At 45.4% G+C, this 27,062-nt stretch overlaps 1 protein-coding gene across 4 annotated transcripts in view; it reads left to right on the top strand.

Moving 5' to 3' along the window:
* Positions 1-27,062, top strand: part of LOC122554971 (protein Shroom2-like) — a 222,583-nt gene that overhangs the window by 138,846 nt on the left and 56,675 nt on the right. The window contains exon 1 of one of the 4 annotated variants that reach the window (XM_043700443.1): positions 16,943-17,189. The exons of the other annotated variants lie outside the window; for them this stretch is intronic. Within the exon in view, the coding sequence (XP_043556378.1) occupies positions 17,119-17,189 (71 nt within the window). The 5' untranslated portion in view covers positions 16,943-17,118. Of the gene's footprint in view, positions 1-16,942; positions 17,190-27,062 lie in introns of those variants that run through there. 4 annotated transcript variants of the gene reach the window in all.

Below are 27,062 nucleotides of genomic sequence, written 5' to 3' on the forward strand. Positions count from 1 at the left end.
ACCTAAAGGACAACTCTTTCATGCAGAGGGTGGGACAGCGAAGAAGGTTACCTCAGAGTACAAAGGGATCTTGATCAGAGGGCTAATGGGCCAAGGACTGGCAGATGGAGTTTAGTTTAGATAACTTTGAGGTGCTGCACTTTGGAAAGGCAAATCAGGGCAGGACATATACACTTAATGGTAAGGTCCTGGGGAGTGTTGCTGAACAAAGACACACTGGGATGCAGGTTCTTCCACTCCTTGAAAGTGGAGTCATTGATAGGATAGTGAAGAAGGCTTTAGGTATGCTTTCCTTTGTTGGTCAGACAATTGAATATGGGTGTTGGGAGATCATGTTGTGGCTGTACAGGACATGGGTTAGGCCCTTTTTGGAATATTTTGTGCAATTCTGGTCTCCCTCCTATAGGAAGGATGTTGTGAAACTTGAAAGGGTTCAGAAAAAATTTACAAGGATGTTGCCAGGATTGAAGGATTTGAGCTCTTGGGAGAGACTAAATAGGGTGGGGCTATTTTCCTTGAAATGTTGGAGAAGGGACCCAATGGGCAACTTTTTCATGCAGTAGGTAATGCGTGTATGCAATGAACTGCCAGAGGAAATGGTGGAGGCTGGTACAATTACAACATTTAAAAGGCATCTGGATGGGTGTATGAATAGGAAGGGATTAGAGGGATATGGGCCAGATGCTGGCAAATGGGATTAGATTAATGTAGGAAACGAGTTGGACCAAAGGGTCTGTTTCCATGCTGTACATCTCTATGGTGCCCAGATCCTTCTGACTGTCAGAGATCTGCATTCTCTCCCCATTTGGATCATTTATTTTATTCCTTCTATTAAAATTAACAATTCTACACTTTCCGATATTATATTCCATTTGTCGCATCTTTGTCCACTCACTTAATACAAGTCGGTCCTAGTATAATGCACGTTTCTTCAGCAGGAATTGGCTTATATGTGAATGAAGAATTTCAGCCATTATTTGTAGAATGCAAGCTTTCCTTACCTGTATTGACTATAATGTGTTTCCGACCCCATTTGTTTAAATGGCGTGGCTATGGTGCAATTTTCTTATAACTCGAGGTTGCACAAGAACGGAACAATCACATTATATCAGAACCGACTGTATATCATCCTTATGTCATCACCACAGCTTACTTCCCTATCTATCTTTGCATCATAAGCAGATTTATTAGCCAAACGTTTGGTCCCTTCATCCAAATAATTTATATAAACTGGAAAAAGTTGAGGTTCCAGCACAGACCCCCGTGGCACACCTTTTGTTACCTCATTCCAATCAGAAGATGACCCACGCCAATATACTGCCCTTGAAATGTAAACTGTGCGATGTCTGTCTTAATTTGTGAACATTCTTTATTGCAAGTTTAGGTTTTGTGGTTTCTGAACTAGTAACTGGTAAGTTTTCTTTGTGCTGAATGTGGATAATTAACTTGGAAATGTTTCTGCAGCCATAGTGATTTCTTGTAAATCGACTTTTGAGACCTGGCTTTAGAGTAACAGGGTTTCTATGTGTTACTAATGGACTTGTAATTATTCTTGATTGTTTTGTGGTTCGGTAAGATAAATAATGGGGTCTCAAGGTTTGTTAGAGTCTTCAGAAATGTCTTTCTAACCCTAAGGTATTCTGCAAAGCTTTGACAAGGTGACTTTTGCACTAGAATTTTTACTTTAAGGTTTGGGCATTCTTTGGATTAGGACAAGTGTATGGAGCAGTGCTCCTGAGAAGGGAAAACTATTGAAAGACTAGATTTTCTTGTAATGAGAAGTTACTGTTAGTCCAAGACCAGAATCGTTGGGATAAAATGCTGAAAAGGTTACTTAAAGCAGATCACGTTTAAGCAGATGTATAATCACTCCAGCGAGAAGCTATCTATAGTTCTAGTCTAAAAGTTGAAGTCACAGATGACTTAAATCTCAATAAGGTGACAGATGTAACAATTCTGATGCGAGTATTGTATGAGTGGTGCTTCAGTGTACTGTTCCAGGAGTGTATTTTGGGTACAGTACAAAAGCTGTTTTGTTTTAATTTATGAAAGAGCACTTTGAGATTAATGAGATTAAAATTTTCCGCTGCAATCAAAATCTTTGAATCTGTATTATAATTAGATGGTTTGGTTTATTGTTCTTCACCTTCGTTTCTCTTGTTCATAAACTTCTGTTTTATTTGATAACAATATCTGCAGCATTACATGCTTAAGCATTACATGCTTTGTTAAAACCAAAACAAATTAATATATGATCTATCAAGCCAGGTTCCTGCCTTGGATCTGACTTGTCCAGAACTTACATTAGCTGGGATCCATCATGAGCTTTTATTTTCCATAATAACCTTTGGATGTAGCAGGTTTCAGATGTGTTGCTACGTGAAGGTCCCATCTGCCCTCTCTGGCGGGTGTTGAAGATGCCATGCCATTATTTCTCCCTCAGTTTCTCACTTCTAGACAGAGGGGCTTGTCATGCACACACTGGGCCTGCTGTGTTTCCCTGCGTGATAACTCTGACTGCACTTTGTAAGAACTTCACTGGACAGAAAACACTTTGGGATGTGTTGAGGTGAGCCAGAGCCATTGAGTCAGACAGCACGGAAACAGACCCTTTGGTCCAGCCAGTCCATGCCATCCCATTTTCCCAAACTAACCAGGTCCCACCTGCCTGTGCTTGGCCCATATCCCTCTGAACCTTTCTTATTCATGAACTTATCCAAGCATCTTATAAACATTGTAACTGTTACCTGCATTCATCACTTCCTCTGGAAGCTCATTCCTCACACAAACTACTCTCTGTAAAAGAAAAATTTAAAAATATGCTGCAAGTCTTGAAATCCCCCACCCTGGGAACAAGACACCCGCCATTAACTCCATCTATACCCCTCATGACTTTATAAACTCCTGTAAAGTTGCCTCTCAATCTCTTACACTGCAGTGAAAAAAAGGTCCAACCTCTCCTTAAAACTCTAATGCTGCAGTCTTGGTAAAGCTCTTCTGAGCCCTCTCCAGCTTGGTAATATCCTTCTTATAACAGGGCGACGGCTGTTTAAATGCAAGAGCTGTCTTCTGTGGTAATCCTTTTGGGCGTTATTATTACCAAATCGGTTAAATTTAATTTATTACCGTGGAATTTGAGCTAGGAGAAAGTGAGGACTGCAGATGCTGGAGATCAGAGCTTAAAAATGTGTTGGCTGGAAAAGCACAGCAAGTCAGGCAGCATCGAAGGAGCAGGAGAATCGACGTTTCGGGCATAAGCCCTTCTTCAGGAATTTGAGCTCCCAACCTGTGGGTTATGGGCCAAGTTTCCGAACAGCCTGCCCTGACAGGAGCAAAGAAAGCACTGGTACTGCTTTTGCCCAGTAGAGTTCTCTTTTCCGAAGCTTGGGCTGGGGTCAAATAATTATCGAGGTGACCCGAGAGAGCCTGCTGTTGACCCCGGCAGCATCTTTCTTGTGTAGACTGATATCAAGACATTGAGGTGGGATGGAAGGAGCATGTTGAAATGTAATTGTGAGTTAGCCTGTGATTTGGTGAGGCCAAGACAGCAGTTTTTGTTTTAAAGAGTCCCAAGCTTGGAAGAGGCAAAAGGCATTGGGAGGTGAGAGTCCGGGTTTATGAGGAGACGCGAGCGTTTTTAGAGTTTGATGGAATTCAAAACATAAACACATCAGCCAAGGTTGTCTTGAATGCCAGAATAGTCTTTAAGAGCTGACTGGTCAACTTTTGCTCAAATGTTTGTATGTAATCACGTACATTTGCATAGCACCTTTGCTGCACTTAAAGCATCATGTGTTTCACAAGGGTATTCAGATGAACTTTGACACTGAGCCATTCATTGGGGCAGACTGCTGTAGAGGCAGATTTTAAGCAGTGATTTTGATGGAGAGAGAGAGACAGACAGAGAGACAGGACGTCTAAAGTGGAATTGTCAGCGTTAGGTTCTCAGCAGCTGGATGCACAGCAGCCACTGGTCGAACACGAGATTCAGAGATGCTGAAGAGATTAGGAATGGAAGAGCATGACTCTCTCCGGGTTGTAGGGCTGGGGGACAATTCAGAGAGAAAGGGCATAGGGAACACCAGGGTGGCAATTTAAAAATTGAGCTGTTGCTGTTCTGGGAACCATTTATGTCTGAGAGCAGAGAGGTGTTGTGTGACCACAGCTGGCTGCCAGTTAGAATGTGCTTCTGGCTTCAATATTTACATTTCCATCCTTATAATTCACTCATTTCCTGACAATCCGAGATGAAAGAGTGTGCCCTGGAATGATGTCACTGCCTGTCACGAGACAAATGTTATTGTGAGTGATGGGTGTAATAGGGAAGTCAAAATCCACCATTACAGCAGGGAACTGACAGTGTGAATAATTGCTGCAAATTGATTGTTCCAATCTGTTGGGATAACATTTCTATTAGGACACCCTGCTCCACAACTAACCAGAGCACAGAGTCTACTCATTCACATCCTGCTCTCAGATGAAATTACAGAAGTTTCAGCTGCTCAAACGCATCAGGAAAATGATTTTCACACACTCACGCGTGCATCCAGACTATCACAAACACATACTGTCTCACACCCTCCAGCATGTACACTCTCTGTCTCTTTATGTCCCCCACACACATACTCTCTCTGTCCCTGTCTTACACATGCACACAATGAACTCTCACCCAATCTGTTTCACCCCTGTAGGTAGGCAGACAGACAGACGCACACGCACACACACACACACATACACACAGTGTTTCTCATTGACACTCAATCTCTTTCTCACTGTCACACTCTCTCGCACATCTCTGCCTCTGTCTGTCTCTCACATACATGCACATACACTCTGTCTCTTTTTCTCATACACACACTCTCTCTCTCACGCACACAGTCTCTGTCTCTTATACGCACATGCACATATATTATCTCTGTCTTTATACACACACTGTATGAATTTCAGATTTGTGTAAGGTCAACTTTAATGAGACGATGTGGAGGTGCTGGTGTTGTACAGGGCTGGACAAAATCAGTTAAAACCTGGTGTCATGTGACTTCCGACTTAATGAGATGAGGCAGAGACCGTCCAACAGTAAACTGGGAAAATCGGTAAATGGGTAAAATAACTGAAGAGCAGTGGAGCTTGTTTAAAGGAACATCTAACGCAATACAGAATCAAGTTACTTCGCAGAGGGGAAAATGCCCCACTCCACAGAAACAACAGCCAAGGAGAGTGAAAGAGATAAGAGACAGCATTGAACTCACCAACAAGGCTTATTAAGATGCAAAGGACAGCACAGATCCTACTGAATGGGAGAGATGAAAGACCAGAAAAGGACCACAAAGCAGCTTATAAGAGCTACTAAAAAAAATAATTAGAGGAAACTTGCCAGGGATGTCAGATCAATAAGAAGATATTTCCAGTTACATAAAAGGAATGCGAGTGGTCAGGAGCAATGTTGACCCATTAAAGACTGCAAATGGCAATATTATCAATAACTATGGGGAAATGGTAGACATAATGAATAATTTATTTGCCTCAGTATTTATAGTTGAAAGGATACCTATCCAGAAGTCCTGAGGAAGTTAATAGGAACAGGGACTGAATAAAATTCATGTGAGTAAAATATTGCTAATTAGGAAATTAAGGGAATTAAAGACAAATCCTTGGAACCTGACAGTTTTCATTCAAGGGTGTTCATGGAAATAGGGCAATACATTGTAGATGCTCGAACTAGAATTGTTCAGAGTTCCCTCAATACAGGAGTCACCCCTCTGGATTGGAAAATTGCAAGTCACTCTGCTTTTTAAGAAGGGTGAGAGAGGAAAACCAGGGAGTTACAGAGCAGTTAGCCTAACATCTGTGATGGGGAAATTGTTGGAATCTAAACTCAATGATGGGGGTAACTGAAACAGCTCAAAAATGTTTAGTTATCGGGAGAGCCAGAATGGATTGATGATAAGTAGGTCATTGAATTTTTAAAAGAGGTGGCTAAGATGATTGACAGGGAATTATCCATGGATGTTGTTTATATGGACTTCCAGAGGGCATCTGATACAGCCCCGTATAAGAGACTGTTAACTAAGGTAGAAGCCTACGGTATTAATGGCACATTGCTAACATGACTGAGAAACATTGAGAAGCAGGCAACAGAAAGCAGAGATAATGGGTAGAAACTGAAATTAGCAGGATATGACCAGTGGTGTCCCACAAGGATCTGTGTTAGGACTTCAGTTATTTAAATTACTTATTTACAGCTTAGATAATGGCATAGTAAGGCATTTATCCAAATCGGCTGATAATTCAAAGTGAGGTGGCATTGTAGACAATGTAGATGATACAATAAAATAACGCAGGGATATTGATAGACTAAGTGAATGAGCAAAACTGTGGCAGGTAAAGTTCAATGTAAGCAAGTGTGGGGTTATCCATTTTGGATGGATTTGGGTAATTTCTAGATGTTTATGAAGTTAAATATAGTGAATGGACAAAGAGACTTGGGTGTTCAGGTGCGTAGATCTTTAAAATGTCACAAACAGTTGCAGAAAGTAATCAAGAAAGTCTTCAAGGTGTTAACAGGGAAAGACAGGGTATATAAAGATAAACTATTTCCACTGATTGGAGATTGTAGAATGGTCTGGGAATTAGGGCCAGACCATTCAGGAGGGATATTCAGAAACACTTGCACACACAAAAGGTGGTAGATGTTTGGGTCTCTCTTTCACAAGCAGAAGTTGATGCTGGTTCAGTTGTTAATTTTAAATCTGGGATGGGTGAAGTTTTGTTTAGCAAAGGTTTTAAGGGATCTGGGCCAAAGGCATTATGGCACAGATCAGCCTTGGCCCAAAGATATGCAGGTCAGGTGAATTGGCCGTGCTAAATTGCCCATAGTGTTAGGTGCATTAGTCAGTGGTAGGGTAGGGGAATGGATTTGGGCGGGTTACTCTTCAGAGAGTCGGTGTGGACTTGTTGGGCCGAAGGGCCTGTTTCCACACTGTAGGGAATCTAATCTTATTGAGTGATGGAACAGGCCCGAGTGGCTGACTGGCCTATTCATGTCCGTATGTTCCATAGATTTTCTCTCACACACACTCTGTCTCTCACTCTCATAAACTCTTTCTCTCACACACTCCCATTATGATTCTCACGGTATCCCACGTGTAGGCTGTCTGTCTGTCTCTCTCTCTCTCTCTCTCTCTCATCTGCTCTGTCTCTCATATACTCTCCCACACTTGCATTCTGGTTCACAAACGCGCACAGTTTCTCACTGTCATACTTCCTCTCACTCTTGTGTATGTTCTTGGAGAGTATGGTTTGTCACTCTCTAGGGTCAGGTAGCACCCTGTCTGGTGATGCTGGAATTATGCTGGAAGTGGCTAATCTTATCTCACTGGTTGGTAGTGCTGATATGCTCCATGCATTGGAGGTAATCCAGAGAAGTTCACTCAGCTGATTCCAGGCATAGAGGGACTATCTTATGAGGAGAAGTTGAGTAGGTTGGGCCTGTACTCATTCGTATTTAGAAGAATGAGAGGTGACCTTATTAAAACATACAGGATTCTTTCCGAGCTCGACAGGGTAGATAGAGGAAGGTTGTTGTTCCCTTTCTGGGAGAGTCCAAGACCAGGTGGTGTAATCTCTAATGAGGAGTATTGTCTCTGAATCTTTGATGTGTCGGAGCTGGGTCATTCAGTTAATTCAAGGCTGAGAGAGACAGATTTTTAATCAGTGAGGGAATCGAGGCTTATAGGATCGAAGGCAGGAAAGTGGAGTTGAGGATTAGCCATGATCTTATTGAATGGCCGAGCATGCTTAGTGCTTTTATGGCCAACTTCTGCTCCTATGTCTTCTGGTCTCTAGTATTTGAGCTTCAGGATTTAGTTCAGTAATGAGATTGAGATGAGCAGGTTGGCAGTTACACATGTCCATTTGGTTAGTAGTCTTAGTGCATCGGCATTGCTGGCAAGGCTGACCCTTAATGTCCGTTTTGAATGCTGTCTCGAGCACTTGCCATTTCCAAACAGAGGCTCCACATTGCTGTGCACAGTGTCATTCTCGTGTCTGTTTTATGTGCCGCATTTCATCTTACACAGCACATATACTGTCGTTTAAAGCGTGCTCAGGGGGCTTTTTGAAATCTTAAAGCTCCATAAGCAGCTCTTGCTCAGAGCAGCAGGCAATGTGAATGAAAAGCCCTGTTACTTCACAGCACTGTTTAGAATGAGCATTGACTGTAACTTAAAGACGATGATTTGAACATTGAACAGTACATCACAGGGACAGGCCCTTTGGCCCACCATGTCTACTCCAACCGTGATGTCATTCTAAAGTAATCCCATCTGCCTGCATATAGTTTTATCCCTAAGTTCCCTGTCTATTCATGTGTCTGTCTAAATGTCTGTTAAACAATGCTATCATATCTGCATCTCTCACCTCGTTCCAGGCACCACCCTCTGCATAAAAACCTTGTCTCACTCATCTCCTTTAAGATTTTCCCCTCCCACCTTAAACGGTGCCCCACTAGTTTTTGACATTTCCACCCTGGGGAAAAGACTCTGACTATTCACCTTATCCATGCCTCCTGTAATTGTTTATACTTTGATCAGGTGACCTCTCAGCTGGGGAAAGGGTAGGTCCACTCAAGGACAAAGGAGGGAATGTATGTGTGGGACCAGAGGACATTGGGCTTCTCCCTGATCGCCCAGGAGGAGCACACCACTTATTTAACTGCCATTCCTACCTTCTAGTAACTACTGGATTGAAAGAAAAAGAGAGACCTCACTTTACTGCACCTAAATGCTGTCCCCCTTCCTCAGAAAAGCCCTAGACTCACCAAAGCCCACACTTTGATCCCAATGGTGGCACTTTGACTCCCCAACCCCTCTCCAAAATGGCTGCCTCCAAAATGATTTACTGGTGTCCACTTGAGAATGGCAACACAGAAATGAATCACAATTACATCCAAAAGCTTCTCCATATTTTGGGGTGAGTGCCAAATTATAATCGGTGATTATGACTGGCACACGTTTTACTTCACCACCAGACCACAGCTTTGGTTATTCCAACGCTCTCCTGCCCAACCTCCAATACATGAGCTCCCTCAAACCTCTGCTGCCAGTATTCCAACCCACACCGGATCCTATTTCGCTGTTGGCTGTCTACCTACATTGGCTCTTGGGCTACCAACATCTCTCAATGCAGAACTTCAGCTTCTTCAATTCTCTGACCCTTCCCAATATCTGTAACCTCTTCCAACCCTACAACCTCTGAGGTGGCTGCTCATCTCCGGTTCTGGCCAATATGAATGGCTGTGCCAGCACCTTTAGTTGCTCTGAAATTCCTTCCCGTAATCTCTCCATCTCTCGTACTGTGGCCCCTGTTTGATGATACTCTTTAGAACCTCATTGATCAAGCTCTCAAATCTGCCTGACCTGCTGTGCTGTTCCAGCAATAAAGTTTCAGCTTTGATCTCCAGCGTCTGCAGACCTCACTTTCTCCTGTTTGATGATACTCTTTAGAACCTCATTGATCAAGCTCTCAAATCACTGCCCATTTTCATGGCCCGACTCTGCACCTGTGAAATGACTTCGGAGATTTTGACACGTTAGTGTCGATATAATTGCAAGTTGTTGTGAAAGTTGTCCCTGGGAATTGGTCTGTTTCCCAGGAATCTAAAACAATGATGTCACATTGCTTCAGTTTGTGGGGAATTCGGAGAGAACAGTTTGTCCTTCCATTGGCATTAACATGGAGTAAAATTTACTCATAAACAGAGAACAAATGCTTAAAAATAAACCACCCACTGGTTACTGGTTCCACTAGCCCTTGCTTCTAATTATAATTGCCCTTCATCCAGAATGGTTGCCTATCAAAGGGGTTTTGTTTTGGTTTGAAGGTAATAGGCTAGTACCTCTTATAGTCGGAGGTGAGAAAGGGAAAATTGAAGTGAAGCACTGGTGTTTATGAACCTGTTTGCTAAACACCGCAAAGATTTTATGTGTGTGTGAATATTGGGAGCTGGAGGCTGGAGGCTGAAACATTCCTGAAGAAGGGCTCATGCCCGAAACGTCGATTCTCCTGCTCCTTGGATGCTGCCTGACCTGCTGCGCTTTTCCAGCAACACTTTTTCAGCTGGAGGCTCGCGGTAAGCATCAATCAGAAAGGCAATTCTTGCTGCTGTTAGGACAGTGGCTCAGTGGTTAGCACTGCTGCCTCACAGCGCCAGGGACCCGGGTTCGGTTCCAGCCTCAGGCAACTGTCTGTGTGGAGTTTGCAAATTCTCCCCGTGTCTGCGTGGGTTTCCTCCCATAGCCCAAAGATGTGCAGGTTATGTGAACTGGCCAGGTTAAATTGCCCATAGTGTTCAGGGATGTGTCAGTTAGGTGATTGAGTCGGGGAAATGTAGAGTAATAGGGAAGGGGAATGGGTCTGACTGGGATACCCTTTGGAGGGTTGGACATGTTGGGCTGAATGGCCTGTTTCCACACTGTGTCGGGAATCTATGATTCTATAATGAGGACCACGATGAGTTATTTCAGAACAGGTGGCCATGACTTGAACTCCAAAAGATGTCAGTTGAGACCATGATTCAGTGAATCCATAGTTAGAATGTGACACAGGCATGCTGTGGGGAAATAGTTGGGAGTAGGTTGTGTTGCAAATGTGTGAGTTTTCTTTCAGAAAGCAGTATTTTAACGCAGAGTCTACAAGTGATTTCAGGCAAGAGATATGGTAAAGATGGAATGCGTGAGAAGAGCAGGTGATATAGGACCTGCAGAGGCATCCAAGCCCTAATAACTGCTCAGTTTCTTTAAGAGTCAGCATTGGTGACTTGGCAATGCAGCAGCCCAGGAAGTTGCAACAACATGAAAACTTTCAGAAACAGCGGTATACTGTACTAACTGCTTGGAGAATTGAAATGATTTAAAGGTGCAGAGGACAGGTACCTTTCGAATTCAAGTGCAGCCTTGTCGCAGTGTACCCTCTTTATACAGAAACAGGAATTCACACCCTTACTGAGTCACTGCTTTGATTTCGGTTCAGTGGGCTGATGGGAATTGCACCACGTCTTTCCAGAGCATTATTGGCACTGCCAGCTTCATGTCGTTGTGCATCTTCATGGGTCACATTTGTACACACCTTACACCTGAACTAAAAACTGCCTCTCAACATAAATATCTGAAAAGGGCAGTCTCCACAGAGAGATTCTAAATTGTGGTCCCCTTCTGCGACAATATTAGTGTGTGTTTCTGGTTCAGGTACCTTTGGTGAGTAAAAGCCCAGCTTTCCGTCCCCAACGCTTCTAATTGTGAGGAATGATTCAATAAAATTGTGAAGTATTTTAACCTCCAATGTTCTGATTCTGGCTGGATGACCCAGATGTCTCTGAATATGTAACACAGAAGGGAGACATCTGAACAGAGCCAAGTGTCTTTGTGAATGACTAAAAATAGTGGGTGTACAGTGATTGAGAAAGTAGTTCAAACTTTTCAGTTTCTAATTCTTCAATTGTCGATTTTCAATTGGCCAGCTCCAGAGTAACCCTAGCAACATGGTAACCTGGTTGGCTACCTTTGTACGTGGTAACGATGGTACCTGATAATAGTGAGGTTTGAGAAGATTTGTAGCTCAGGTTGAGGTTCTGGATAGAGGTTTGCTTGCCGAGGGAACCCAAACATATAAAGAGAAAGCGGGCTATACCACCAATGCTTCATTCGGAGGCTCACTGAAGATGTTACTTAGTATGGTAACAAAACGTCTGAAAATGAACCTTCCAGCTTAGCGAGCAAACCTACATCCAGGTATGTGATCATTTTGTACACACGCATTATAGATGGTAACTCCAGTTGCACAGTAACCCCACTGCACATTGTATATAGTAATTTACAGTATTTGTTGCATGGGACAATCCTGTGTGCAGTATCCCACTTAAACCTAGGGTCTGACTTTCTGATCCCTCTCATTTCACCGGAGGTTGCCATCTCTGATTGGGTGTCAACCAAGCTCAGCCTTTTCCCAATATTTTGTAACCGGAAAAGCAAAAAGGAAACACTCTTTTAGAAATAGTCATAGAGTCATAGAGATGTACAGCATGGAATCAGACCCTTCGGTCCAACCTGTCCATGCCGACCAGATATCCCAACCCAATCTAGTCCCACCTGCCAGCACCCGGCCCATGTCCCTCTTAAACCCTTCCTATTCATATACCCATCCAAATGCCACTTAAATGTTTCAATTCTACCAGAGCAGCAAAGGCAGTAACTGTGCAGGTTCACTGCTGTGTCAGTTACTTTCTGCCTCTGTTTCTTTTTGTCCCAAGATTTTCGAAAAGGTTTCAATGTCTGGATGCTCCTGAAGAATCGGTATCATCGTTGTGGCGTGTTGCTGCAGTAACGCAGGCTGGGAATGGGAATGCATTCACCTTCAGAGCTCTACCTTGCATTCATTGCACTGAGACTCATTTTCGAAGCAAGTCACTTCTTAATGAAGCTGTTACTTGAGACTTGCAAATACAGTCCCCCCCCACCCCGAGACAGCTGGATCGCACTGGCTAATGGCAGTAACGTAATCCGTGGGTTTTGGATAATGTATGTTAACCTCTGGAGGATTGCTGCTGTGGGTTGTGTGTCACCAGAGCCCCTGAAATGTGCGCTGCAGCTTTGTAGTTCCCCTCTACCTGCCTGGTCAAGTGGTGTCTGTTTCAAGGCTATTTTGACCTCCGGAAGTCTAACCTAATGGTCTGTTTTGTTCATGCACTAACAGCTGTATTACTAACATGGAGTTTGCCGTGTACCCGTTTGTCCTTTGTCTGGAAGAAAGAATTTGCATTTACCTAGAGTCCTTTCTGACTTTGAGACTGGTACCTATTGAAAGACCTGAGATTGTATTCCTATTGATTGCTGTTTTACAATTTCCGGTGCCACTGGCAGGGTCTCATCACTTAAAAGCAGATGGAATTCGCATTGCTGTAGCTCCTTTCACAACCTTGAGATATCCCAATACACTTGCCAGATATTTTTGAAGATGCCTTGCTGATATCATATCGGAAAGGTGGCATCCAAATAGTACACAGCAAGATCCCACAAATGCCAATTAGTTGGTGATCAGATCATCTGCATTGTCTGACCGTTGAGGGCTATGTTATTGGCCTGGATGCCAGGAGGGAAATGGTGCAGTTCCTATTTAGTAGTGCCACAGGACATTTTACATCCACTTGAGCCAACAGATGGGGTCTTGGGTGAACCTGTCACCTGATGAATGGCACCTCCAACAATGTGGTACTCTCATAGTACTTCACTGGTAGTGGTTATGAGCTCAAATCCTGTGGGCATCACTCACAGGTCCCTTTGTGAAGCCTCTGCTGTTAAATAGCCAACTGATGCATGTCATCTAGATTCTAAGATGAAGAGTGGTCCCTTGTACCAGAGACTGACACTCACCAGTGCCCTCAGTAAGACGCCTCAAACAGCTCTCGTGTGCTTTAATCAAGCTGCCATTTTCCAGGAAAAGGAAAATAGACCATTGTTGCCAATTTCTCTACTGGGTGCCATTGCCTAGTGCCAGTCACACTGCTGCCCTTGCAGTTTTTATCCTCAAAGTGTTGTCTCTGCGTGGGACTGTCTCCAAGGCTAATGAGCCATACCTGCCCGTTATGATATGGTGTGGTGATGCAGAAGTTGTTACATGACCAGGAACCCAGAGGATGTGAGTTCAAATCTGATTGGGGCGTGTTTAACTTTTAAAATAAACTGATGGAGATAGATGCTTCACTATTTCACTGACCCCCTTTCCTGACAGATACCTGTTTTTACCTGCTCTGGTGAATATGTGATTCCTCTATTGCCAATATGGTGGGCCCTTACTGACCAGCTGATATGGCCTCAGAGGCTCCTTCACTCAAACCAACCCATTGGCAACAAAAGATGGCCAATGCAGGTGGCAAATGACTTTTATTTTAAAAGAAAACCTTTACAATAAACAGTTCTTTGAAAAATGCCTCTAGGATTGTTTGTCCTGAGCTGCTGGACATAAAATATAGGAGCAGAATTAGGCTATTTGGCTCTTCAAGTCTGCTCAACCATTCAATCACGTGTTTCTGAACCCCATTCTCCCCATAACCCTACCCATGGTAACATCATCTCCACACCCACTCTCTCCAGGCCTTTCAGTTTCCTGTAAGTTTCCATCAGACCTTCTTCATCTTCCTCAACTCCATTGAGTACAGACCCAGAGTCCTCAACTGCTTCTCGTATGACAAGCCATGCATTCCCAGGATCATTCTTGTAAACCTCCTCTGAACCCCCTCCAACACCAGCACATCCTTCCCTAGATATAGGGCCCAAAACTGCTCACAATATTCCAAGTGCAGTCTGACTAGAACCTTATAGAGCCTCAGGAGTACATCCCTGCTCTTGTATTCTAGCCCTCTCGACGTGAATGCTGACATTGCAGTTTCCTTCCTGACTGCCGACTGAACGTACAGGTTAGCATTAAGAGAATCCTGAACTGGGACTCCCAAGTTGCTTTGTGCTTCAGATTTCTGAAGCCTTTCCCCATTTAGAAAGTAGCCTATGCCTCTATTCTTCCTGCCTGAGTGCATAACCTCACACTGTCCCAAATTATATTCCATCTGCCACATTTTCCCCCCCTCTCTGAGCCTGTCCAAGTCCTTCTGCGTCCTCCCCACTTCCTCAACACTATGTGCCCCTCCACCTACCTTTGTGCCATCTTCAAAACTTAGCAACAATGCCCTCAGTTCCTTTGTGCAGCTCATTAATTTAGAATCCCTACAGTGTGGAAACAGGCCCTTCAGCCCAATAAGTCCACACTTAGCAAGTCAGCATGGATTTAGTAAGGAGAGGTCGTGCCTGACAGACCTGTTAGAATTCTTTGAAGAGATAACTAGTAGGTTGCTATCTACCATCGGATGCTATCTACCTAGATTTCCAAAAGGCCTTTGGTAAGGTGCCACATGGGAGGCTGCTGAGTAAGGTGAGGGCCCATGGTGTTTGAGGTGAGCTACTAACATGGACTGGGGATTGGCTGTCTGACTGAAGGCAGAGAGTTGGGATAAAAGGTTCTTTTTTGGAATGGCAGCCGGTGACAAGTGGTGTCCCACAGGATTCAGTGTTCGGGCTGCAGCTGTTCACTTTATACATTAATGATCTGGATGAAGGGACTGGGGACATTCTGGCGAAGTTCACTGATGATATGAAGTTAGGCAGACAGGCAGATAGTTCTGAGGAGGTGGGGAGGCTACAGAGGGATTTAGACAGTTTAGGAGAGTGGTCCAGGAAATGGTTTATGAAATTAAACGTGAGCAAATGCGAGGTCTTGCACTTTGGAAAAAAGAACACAGGCATGGACTATTTTTTAAACGGTGAGAAAATTCATAAAGCCGAAGTACAAAGGGATGTGGGAGTGCTAGTTCAGGATTCTCTAAAGGTTGACTTGCAGGTTGAGTTCGGGGTTAAGAAAGCGAATGTAATGTTGTCATTTATCTCAAGAGGTTTGAAATGTAAAAGCAGTGATGTGCTACTGAGACTTTATAAAGCTCCAGTTGGGCCCCATTTAGAATACTGTGTCCAATTCTAGGCTGCACACCTCAGGAAGGACATACTGGCATTGGAGCATGTCCAGCGGAGATTCACCCGGATGATCCCTGGAATGGTAGGCCTAACATATGATGAACAGCTGAGGATCCTGGGATTGTATGCATTAGAGTTTAGAAGGTTGAGGGGAGATCTAATAGAAACTTACAAGAAAGGGTGGATGCTGGGAAATTGTTTCCGTTAGACGGGGATACTAGGACCTGTGGGCACAGCCTGAGAATTAGAAGGGGTCAATTTAGAATGGAAGTGAAGAGACATTTCTTCAGTCAGAGAGTGGTGGGCCTGTGGAATTCATTGCCATGAAGCACAGTGGAGGGTGGGACATTAAATGTCTTCAAGGCAGAGATTGATAAATTCTTGATCTCGCAAGGAATTAAGGGCAAAGGGGAGAGTGCGGGGTAAGTGGTGTTTAAATGCCCATCAGCCATGATTGAATGACAGAGTGGACTCGATGGGCCAAATGGCCTTACTTCCACTCCTATGTCTTATGGACCCTCTGAAAAGTAACCCCCTCAGACCCACTCCATTATCCTATATTTACCCCTGACCAATGCACCTAACCCACACCTCCCTGAACCATATGGTCAATTCACCTGACTTGCATATCTTTGGATTGTGGGAGGAAACCGGAGCACCCGGAGGAAACCCCACGCAGACACGGTGAGAATGTGCAAACTCCACACAGACAGTCGCCCGTGTTTGGTATCGAACCCGGGTGCCTGGTGCTGTGAGGCAGCAGTGCTAACCACTAGTTACTGGCTGCCATCCTGAGAAAGACGCCCTTCTCCTCCACTCTCTGCCTTCTACCAGTCAGCCAATCTCCCTGTCTGCGCCCCTAACATTATTTCGCCGCCCTGTTTAAATTATAATAGTTGAGTGCTCCGGGGCAGCCCGATTGGGATCAGCAACCCCCTATCCCAGAGAACTGCTGGAGCAACATGCAATCAGATGTTTTGGTTGTGGTGGTGGGTTGGGATGGGAGGGGTTGTATTGCAACTGAAATACAAAACCTTTCCCCACTTCTTGAAACGTGACTGTTCCCTCAAGAAGCAGTCGGTTGAGAGACGGGAAGAGGGGGAGGAAGGAAAGAAAACTGACCATGGCTCGATGTGGAAGATGACATATTGCCCCCACCCCACCCTCTCCTTCCAATAATACCCGGAAGGGAACCTGTTTGTTGAGCTGGTGTAGTGGGTTGCATGTGTTGCCATGGTTTCCGAGGGCTTTGAGTCGGTCTGTGTGCAGTCAGTCAGAGAGCCAGTCACTCTTGGCTGTGTTTGGATGTGACTGGGGAGGCTGGGTTTAATCACAAGGGGCTGTTAGCTCAGGGAGAGGGACTGAGCGCAGGGCTGCAGGCGACGTGAGGGATGTGGTGTCCCCTGCGTGTGGCAGACCTCCTTCTCCCCTGGACGTTTTCGCCCCTTGTTGAGCAGTGTTTACAGCCAGCCCGTTTGGAGAGTCAGTGAGGGAGCCTTCTCCTTGTTTCATTGTTCCGGTCTGAGGAACCGAGCGAGCGGGCTGGATGTGCGAGCTGCCTGCAAGTTTCACAGCTGGCTCCGTGCTGTCCCTCCAGCCCCGAACTGTGAGGGCAAGGTGAGCTGTTTGGTTTTTGTTCTTTCTGGTCAGTGTGTTAGCCCTCCCAACCCCCGATGCCTGTCCAGTTCGTTAAGGAGATCGGGCGGGGGGGGAGGATGTTTGTCTCGGTTACCGTCTTTGTGTCTTCCACTGCTCTGGTATTCCCTGAACCTTCCCCCGCCCTCCCTTTGACTGAATGGCTAATGCCACAGAGGGGCCCATGGTTATACTGGGTGTGCTGGAAGTATAGTTCTGTCCTCTCCCTCCCTCCATCCCTCCCCAGTTGGTGCTCAGGAGTGCTATAGGGAGGAGAATGCCATAACCAGATTGTGGATAGAGCCATGCACGCCCCTCCCTCCCTCTTTCCAAAGCTGGCGGAAGGCTTGCATTCATGTAGCGCCCTGGGGGAAGACTTGCATTTATGTAGCGCCCCTTTTGTGATCTCAGGGCACCGCCAGCAAACAGTCGAGCACACGTTTTGAGCGGCGGCTGGTGCTGCCAGCTGAACTGAGCATGGCAGCACTGCACGCTCCCGGAGTCCATCGCCGAGTGGACCGTCTCCTTGTCGGGGAGTAAATGTGGGTGAGGATTTCAGGCCTATCTGCACCACCAGCGGTGCTGTGGGGTTTTTGACGTCCACCTGAGAGGGCTGGAATGGAGCAACGTGTCTTTAGAAGGAAGGCTCCTGTGACCCAGCAAGACCCCTCAGGTTCTGAGAGTGGAGGGAAGGGAATTAAACTGAGAATATGTTGCCTTGTGCAAGAGTTCCCTTTGTTTGTAGCAGTGTGTCATACGTGTAGCTGAGTGACAGTTGCCATATCCTTATGCTGTTAGCTGCTCACGGAGGTCCTAGTGTTGTTCAGAGTTGCTGAGCATTGATAGTATGCTTTGGATTCCAGTTTCCACAGGAACATCCACTAAATGCCACCTACACCGCAACCCCCCCCGGCAAAGGTTTCACATGGATGCTCCGGGAGATGATATTCCCTGTATCCTTGTGTTGGCTGTGTTATAACACTGTGGTACTTGCAATTGAGTCCACGTGGGCACATTGTTATTGCACATGTGGTTTGTGGTATTTGTGGGAAAGCTACTGCCCCCATTCCCATTGCTTATAGACTGGGCCAAAGAGGCTATTTGCTTTCCAGTGATAAAGTATTAGTGAGATTTAATAGGAAAAAGCCCTTATTTTCCCACAGTGTAGTTCATAGTATGATCGCAGTCAGGTAGCTGTGACATGAAGGCGACAGCATTGTGACCACGCCTGTGAGGAGAGTTGTGGCTGTAGATCTGAACCATATGAAATCCGTAGAAATTCTCCCTTTTCTCCACTCCAAACTGGGGTGTCGATATCAGGCAAATGGGAGCTCCACGTGAACCCTTTCTGAACCTTTGTCAAAACGGATCAGTGGAACTTGCACTGCCACTGTTTAAGCAAGGTGGTAAGGACAAGCCAGGAAACTATAAACCAGTGAGCCTGACATCGGTGGTGGGCAAGTTGTTGGAATCCTGAGGGGCAGGATGTATGCGTATTTGGAAAGGCAAGGACTGATTATGGATAGTCAACATGGCTTTGTGCGTGGGAAATCATGTCTCTCAAACTTGATTGAGATTTTTGAAGAAGTAACAAAGAGAATTGATGAGGGCAGAGCTGTAGATGTGATCAATATGGTCTTCAGTAAGGCGTTCGACAAGGTTCCCCATGGGAGACTGGTTAGGAAGGTTAGGTCTCACAGAATACAGGGAGAACTAGCAATTTGGATACAGAACTGGCTCAAAGGATGGTGGTGGAGGGTTGTTTTTCAGATTGGAGGCCTGTGACCAGTGGAGTGCCACAAGGATCGGTGCTGGGTCCACTACTTTTTGTCATTTATATAAATGATTTGGATGTGAGCATAAGAGGTACAGTTAGTAAGTTTGTTGATGACACCAAACTTGGAGGTGTAATGGACAGCGAAGAAGGTTACCTCAGATTACAGCGGGATCTTGATCAGATGAGCCAATGGGCTGAGGAGTGGCAGATGTCATTTACTTTAGATAAATGCAAGATGCTGCATTTTGGGAAAGCAAATCTGAGCAGGACTTATACACTTAATGGTAAGATCCTAGGGAGCGTTGCTGAACAACGAGACCTTGGAGTGCAGGTTCATAGCTCCTTGAAAGTGGAGTCGCAGGTAGATGGGATAGTGAAGAAAGCATTTGGTATGCTTTCCTTTATTGGTCAGAGTATTGAGTACAGGAGTTGGGAGGAAATGTTGTGGCTGTACAGGACATTGGTGAGGCCACTTTGGAATATTGCGTGAGTTCTGGTCTCCTTCCTATCAGAAGGATGTTATGAAACTTGAAAGGGTTCAGAAAAGATTTACAAGGATATTGCCAGGGTTGGAGGATTTGAGCTATAGGGAGAGGCTGGGGCTGTTTTCCCTGGAGCATCGAAGGCTGAGGGGTGACCTTATAGATGTTTATAAAATCATGAGCATGGATAGGGTAAATAGACAAGGTCTTTTCCCTCTAGTCCAGAAGTAGAGGGCATAGGTTTAGGGTGAGAGGGGAAAGATATAAAAGAGACCTAAGGGGCAACTTTTTCATGCAGAGGGTGGTACGTGTATGGAATGAGCTGCCAGAGGAAGTGGTGGATGCTGGTACAATTGCAACATTTAAAAGGCATCTGGATGGGTATATGAATAGGAAGGGTTTGGAGGGATATGGGCTGGGTGCTGGCAGGTCGGACTAGATTGGATTGGGATATCTGGTCGGCATGGATGGGTTGGACCGAAGGGTCTGTTTCCATGCTGTACATCTCTATGACACTATTTCTGTAATAAAAGAAAGAATTTGCATTCAGATGGTGTGGAATCATGATGTAGTTTTGACAATCCGTTTGTACACAACAAGAGTCCAATAACAGCAATGAGTTCATGGCCACTTACCTATCCCTCAGGTGCTGGTTGAAGGATGTCTAATGTTTCTGGGCGTTCGGCAAAATTGCCTAACTTGACCTTGAGCAGTGCCAAGTGGGAGAGCAGCTGGGGCTGAGAGATTTGAGGAAAGGGCTGGAGGTTTCTCCTGGGAATATTAGGCTGAAGAAGTTCAAGAGATGGACATGTTTTGCTAAAGCGATTATTAGTTTCATCCTGTCTCGTGCTTTGTGCTTTCTTCACATCATTGGAAGATAGCTATGGGCAAGATAATGGACCTCACTCAAATGCATTGGAGCCCAGTACATTGCCATGGTAACACCCTGACTCAGGTGACCCTTTCTAAGGATTAAAGGCATTGAAATAGAGATTGCCTTTGGTCTCCCTTTATTAAACTGGGAACTTCCATTTTAAAGACAAATTTCCACATTGATGAGTGATATAGAGACAAATATTCATCTTCAGGGCCCAGCCTGAACTTTTCCAAATTCAAAATGGCCAGATGCACACTTTTAACTGCAACAATTTGCATTTATGTAGTGCCTTTAACTGAGAAAATTGTCCTTTGGCACTTCACAGAGGAGTGATGGGAAAATTACAAACTCAAATCAATGAAGGAGATATTTGGAATGGCAGCAGCCATATGCTTAGCTGAAGAGATGGTTCGCACCGCTGCCTCACAGCGCCAGGGACCTGGGTTCGATTCCTGTCTATGTGGAGTTTGCACGTTCTCCCCGTGTCTGCATGGGTTGCTCCCATAAGCTGTGAATGTGTGAAGGGAGCAGTTCTTCCAACAGTGCTCAGGAGATCTTCTACATTTATCTGACGGAGTCGAGGCATCTTTGATTTAACACCTTGTTTAAAAATCTGCACTGTGTGACAATGCAGCACTCCCTCAGTTGCAGTGCCAGCCCAGTTTATGTACTGAAGTCCCTGCCTTTCAGCTCTGAGGATCAGTGCTAACCAAAGCTGCTACGACCGATATTCCGGTTTCCCTCTAAGTGCTCCAGTGGGATCGTTAGAAAGCCTATTCACAACAGTAATCAAGTTCTGTGATTGTCAGGAAATGGATTCCATCACTTAACTTTGATTCCAAATCCCTTTGCCATTTATCAACAGCAATCAGCTGTATCTACCCATTGTCTTTAATGCACCCATAAGACCATAAGGTGGAGAAGCTGCATTAAGGCATTTAGCTTGTTGAGTCAGCTGCACCATTCAATGAGATTGTGGCTGATCTGATAATCTCCAACTCCACTTTCCTGCCTTTCCCCTATTCCCCTTGATTCTCCTACTGCTTAAAGCTCTGTCTATCTCAGCCTTGAACCCAACCTCGACAACCCCGTGCAGTAGAGAGAAGAATTTTCTCCTTTAATCTGAGATGATGCCCTCTGGTCCTAGCCTCTTCCAGAAGGGAAAACCACCCTTCTGCATCAAACCTGTCAAATCCCCTAAGAATCCTACATGTTTCAACAAGAGTTGCCTCAAATCCTTCTAAAAGCCAATGACTGTAGGCCCAACCTACTCAACTGTGCTTCCACACCTGGTATCAGCCTTAGTGAACTTTCTTTCCATTGCCTTCGATGCCAATATAGCTTCCCTTCGTTAAGGGGCCTAAAACTGTGCAGTGTTCCAGTTGTGGTCAGATTAGTGCCTTCTCTAGTTTTAGCAATGATGTGGCATTGCTGATGTTGGACTGGGGTGGACAAAGTTAAAAATCACACAACAGGTTATTGTCCAACAGGTATATTTGGAAATACAAGCTTTTGGAGCTAGCTACCCGACAAAGGAGCGGCGCTCCAAAAGCTTGTAATTCCAAGTAAACCTGTTGGACTATAACCTGGTGTCGTGTGATTTTTAGTTTTAGCAAGATGTCCCTATTTTCATACTCCATTCCCTTTGAAATGAAGGCCATTTGCCTTCCCTATACAAGCTGAACTGGGGGTGCTAGCTTTTCGTGATGCATGTATGATGACTCCTGTTGAACTTCAGAAACATCAACAGAAGTTGCTGGAGAGACTCAGTTGGTCTGGTAGCATCTGTGGAGAGAAATCAGAGTTAACATCTGGGTCGAGTGACCCTTGGGTTCAGAACTTCCCCATTGAACTTCACATAGGCGTGTGGTAATATTATGTCAAGCCAAAAACTAATTGATTACTTGATGACTTGGCCAGAGAGACAACATTTCAGGAAGGATTTAAAGCTGAACAAGTCAAGGTTTAGGTAGAGAACCCCAGAGTGTGGGATCTGAGTGGTCGAAGACACGTTCAGGTGAAATACTAGTGATGTCGAAGACAGTCCCAGTCAGAGTAACAAAGAGCTTTGGGGGCAGGGAGGGGTTTGAGGCTTTTGGCCATGGTAAAGTTGCAATTACAGTTTTAAATTTGAAGTATTGGAGCCAAAATTGGTCGGCAGGGAAACATTGGTCATGACTGAGTGAGATTTTGTGCAGGATGACAATGCATCTATATAGCGATGTTTATGAACTTAAGTTGCCCCAGTTCCAATGCAGTGGTGTACTGTAATGTAGAAAACCGAGCAGCCAATGTGCACACAGAAAGATCCCACAATGAGAAGACAAGCAACTAGTCTGTCTTTATGACTTGGAAACTGGGGAGAACTCCCTTACCCTGCTGTGTTGCAGTAACATAGGGGCCTTTCTTATCCAACTAAGGGCATGAGGGGCTCCAGTTGAATCTTCCAACAGGGTATGGACTAAAATCTAGTCTCAGTGACTAAATTGTTGTAAAAACCCATCTGGTTCACTCATCTCCCTTAGAGAAATCTAACTGCCATTCTTTGCCAGTCAGTCTACAGGTGACTCCGTTGGCCTGAGCACGCCATTCCAGTCAAGGGCAATTCGGAACAGGCAACAAATGCGGGCCTTGCTGGGAATACCCACCGCCCACAATAAACAAGTCATACTCTGGTCTTCACGTAAGCAAAGGGTTTACCAGTGTGATTCATTTTATTAAACCTCCATGGATTTGTGGATTTGGTCAGTGATGGTGAGCTGTCTTTCATGGATTATCCAGATTAGTTCTTTCAGCAATCTGCGAGGCAGTATGTTTCCCTGCATGAGTGTGGCCTAGCTCGCTGATATCCGAGTGGGAATTCTTAAGCTGGGTTTGAAACATTTCTACAGCAGTGACCTATTGACTGGGGCTGAGATTTATGCTATGGATATGCAGGGTATGATGGACAGAGTGTTGAGTTTGATTTCAGTCCCATGTAACGTGTACTACTTCAGCTGGAGGGGTGGGTGAGAGGTCAGATCCTTTGGTTGTGAGGGCATCTTATGTCCTGCTTCCCAGAAGAGGGTGCAAGGGTTTGTCGAGTTGTTATTTGGCAGGTGAATGTTGACCCTGCTGTGTATGTCCATGGCTGACTGGTAGTTCCGATTTATTTATTTGCTATGGAGTCCTCAGAAAAGGCACAGCTGAATCTTACAGTCTCCCCATGATCTCTCAAGACGCTATGAATGGAGGACAGCTGTGTAATCGGTGTTAGATAATTTCCAAATCACTTGCACATTCCCCTGTCCCCAGTCAGACCAGTCCCAGGGGGCTGAGTTTTCCCATGACGGCAGAGTGGTGCCAGGGCTGACTAACCCTGGATGGGTGACGTGCTGATCCGTTGGCATGTTCCTGCTCCCAGGGAGGGACGCTGCATCGGAAATGTGACTGCTGACCAACCATAAGGGGCAGGGAGTCTGTGGAGAGCCAGCTCCTGCAGTGAAGCTTCTGGCATTCTGTGGCCCCTACAAGACTGTGGCCCCTACAAGACTGTGGGTGAAGAGAAGTGGTTTCCAGGCAACGGGCTGCGCTGGTGAGACTTGGCAATAACGTGAAGCCTGTCCCTGCTCTGCTGGTGTGGGGGGGGGGGGGGTGGCCACAGTTTCTTTTACTTTGGGGTTTGCGTAACTTCCCAGTGTGAGCGGGGAGGCAGATTGGGTGCCATATTAGATCAAAACAGGCCCTAATCTAAAGTCAGCCGAATTCTGAAGAAAATCTCTGACGGCCATCCGTGCATATCCCATATTTGGATTGTTGTACGTGTACCTGACCTTTAAGAGAGTTGGCCTTTAAGGATTCCATTGGTTGTATGTATGCATTGTTGTGACTCTGCCTGACAGTCTGCGGTATGTCTGCGAGCTGCACCACCCAAATAAATAATCAGTCAGTTACTGCAATGTCTGCTGCACAAATTGTAATGTGTTTGGATGTTTTAGCTAATCAGACCTTCCGTGCCTGATGAGCGGTTGACTATTCTCACTGATATGATGTCGAACGCAGTATCGACAGCTTGCCTGGTGGATTGTCAGCAACAAATGCAGCAACCTGCTTGTAGCATTGACCAGTACCTTTGAATCTGGGGCTCTGTGTTCCTAATCCAGCTGCTCAGGAACCTCAAGTTCCCACTAATCAGTTTATTGCATAGCTGCTCCGTGTTGACACTTGGTCTAACACCCCCAGGAAACCTGTCATCACTTCACATAACATCCCGGAGACAAAGGAGCTCAACAGATCTCCTGTATATGCCCATCAGGAGTTGGTCTGCTGCAGAACTGACCCTGCTTGATAGGTCATCACTTTGTTCTGGGTGGCTGTGGCTCAGTGTGTTGCTCTCTCTTGTCTCCCTGTCGGAAGGTCATAGGTTCAGGCCTCACATAGAATCATAGAGATGTACAGAACAGAAACAGACCCTTCGGTCCAACCCGTCCATGCCGATCATATATCCCAACCCAATCTAGTCCCACCTGCCAGCACCCAGCCCATATCCCTCCAAACCCTTCCTATTCATATACCCATCCAAATGCCTCTCAAATGTTGCAATTGTACCAGCCTCCTCTGGCAGCTCATTCCATACACAGACCACCCTCTGTGTGAAAACGTTGCCCCTTAGGTCTCTTTTATATCTTTCCCCTCTCACTCTCACCCTATGCCCTCTAGTTCTGGACTCGCCCAACTCGCCTATTTACCCTATCCATGCCCCTCATAATTTTATAAACCTCTATAAGGTCACCCATCAGCCTCTGATGCTCCAGGGAAAACAGCCCCAGCCAGTTCAGCCTCTCCCTAAAGCTCAAATCCTCCAACCCTGGGAACGTCCATGTAAATCTTTTCTGAATCCTTTCAAGTTTCACAACCTCTTTCCAATAGGAAGGAGACCAGAATTGCACACAATATTCCAACAGTGGCCTAACCAATGTCCTGTACAGCCGCAACATGACCTCCCAACTTCTGTACTCAATACTCTGACCAATAAAAGAAAGCATACCAAACGCCTTCTTCACTATCCGATCTACCTGCGACTCCACTTTCAAGGAGCTATGAACACTTTGTTCAGCAACACTCCCTAGGACCTTACCATTAAGTGTATAAGTCCTGCTAAGATTTGCTTTCCCAAAATGCAGCACCTCACATTTATCAGGAAATGCACTAATTTGGAGGGGGTCTCGCTGTGATGGTATGTGTGACAGGTTATTGCTCTCCGCGTGTAAAGAAGGATTATACATCCATTGGAGACTGTGCCGCAAAGGCTGACTCGATTGGGTTCCTGGACTGAGAGGGTTAGCCCATGATGAAAGGTTTAACAAAGTGGACCATATTTGAGGAACGTGAGACAATCGGATTCATCTGTACAAGATTTGGGAATGAGTGTGACATGATTGACACTGAGAGATGTGTTTCGTTTGAAATCAGGCTCATAAGCAGCATCTTCTCAGGACATTTTGATAACCAAATCGAATCTGTCCAAACTAGCTACAGGCTTCAGGATGGTTTAAACAGGTTCCAAGGGAAAGGGTGTGGAAGGGAACAGAGAGAGAGAAAGAAAACGGTCCAACAGGAACAGGCCAGTACTGGACCATAAAAGTAGCAGGAAGTAGAATTCGGAACAACAACATGTGTTGACATGGCATGTAGAAACGTTTGAATTGCTTGATTGTACCTCTGTGAAGCTGCTTGGAATGCTTCCTACATTAAAAATGTTCTGTAAGTGCAAACTGTTGTTGATTTGCTTTACTCCGTGCCCCACTGAGATCTCCACTGGTGCCCCAGACCCCAGCCAAAGCAAAATCCAAGCAAGCACCAGAAAGCAATCTCCCAAGGGCCATTCAGCCACTAGGTGGGTGTGGGGGTGAGGGGCTACCATGAGCGAAGGCCCTCATACAGCTTCGAGGCACAAAGGAAGAATTTGCATTTATGTAGCACCTTGGACGTCCTTCAGATTGTCGAGTAAGCTTTCCCGCTAATGAAATCGTAATGGCAGAAGTGCAACAGCCAGGATTGTGCACAGCAAGCTTCCAGAAACACCGAACATAAGAATGAGGAGCAGGGGTAGGCCATTCAATCAGACCATGGCTGACCTTTTCATAGCCTCAGCTCCACTTACCCACCCGCTCTCCATTACCCTTCATTCCTTTACAAGTCAAAAATCTATCTTTGCCTTAAAGACATTCAACGAGGTAGCCTCAACTGCTTCACTGGGCAGGGAATTGCACAGATTCATAAACTTTCGGGTGAAGAATGTCCTCCTCAACTCAGTCCTAATTCTGCTCCCCCTTATTTTGAGGCTATGCCCCCGAGTTCTAGTTTCACCCACCAGTGGAAACAAGCTCCCTGTTTCTGTCTTATCGATTCCCTTCATAGTTGTGTATGTATCTATAAGATCCTCCCTCATTCTTCTAAATTCCAATAACACAATCCGTCTCTCCTCATAAGTCAACCCTCTCAACTCTGGAAGCAGCCCAGTGAACCTCCTTGACAGGCAGGACGAGCTTTAATGTCTCATTTCAGACAGTGCATCTCCTTCCAAGGTGCACTGGGAGAGTCCGCCAGGATTTTGTGCTGAAGTGGGACTTGAACCTCCAACATTGCGATCCTGAGGCTGCCTGTGGCTTGGGGTGAAGGCTCTGCTGTTTCCTATGTGAGGGTCGACGAGTCAGCATTGATTGGGATTGCCTACAACG

This window comes from Chiloscyllium plagiosum, chromosome 12 (genome assembly GCF_004010195.1).
Source record: "Chiloscyllium plagiosum isolate BGI_BamShark_2017 chromosome 12, ASM401019v2, whole genome shotgun sequence".
Lineage (NCBI taxonomy): Eukaryota > Metazoa > Chordata > Chondrichthyes > Orectolobiformes > Hemiscylliidae > Chiloscyllium > Chiloscyllium plagiosum.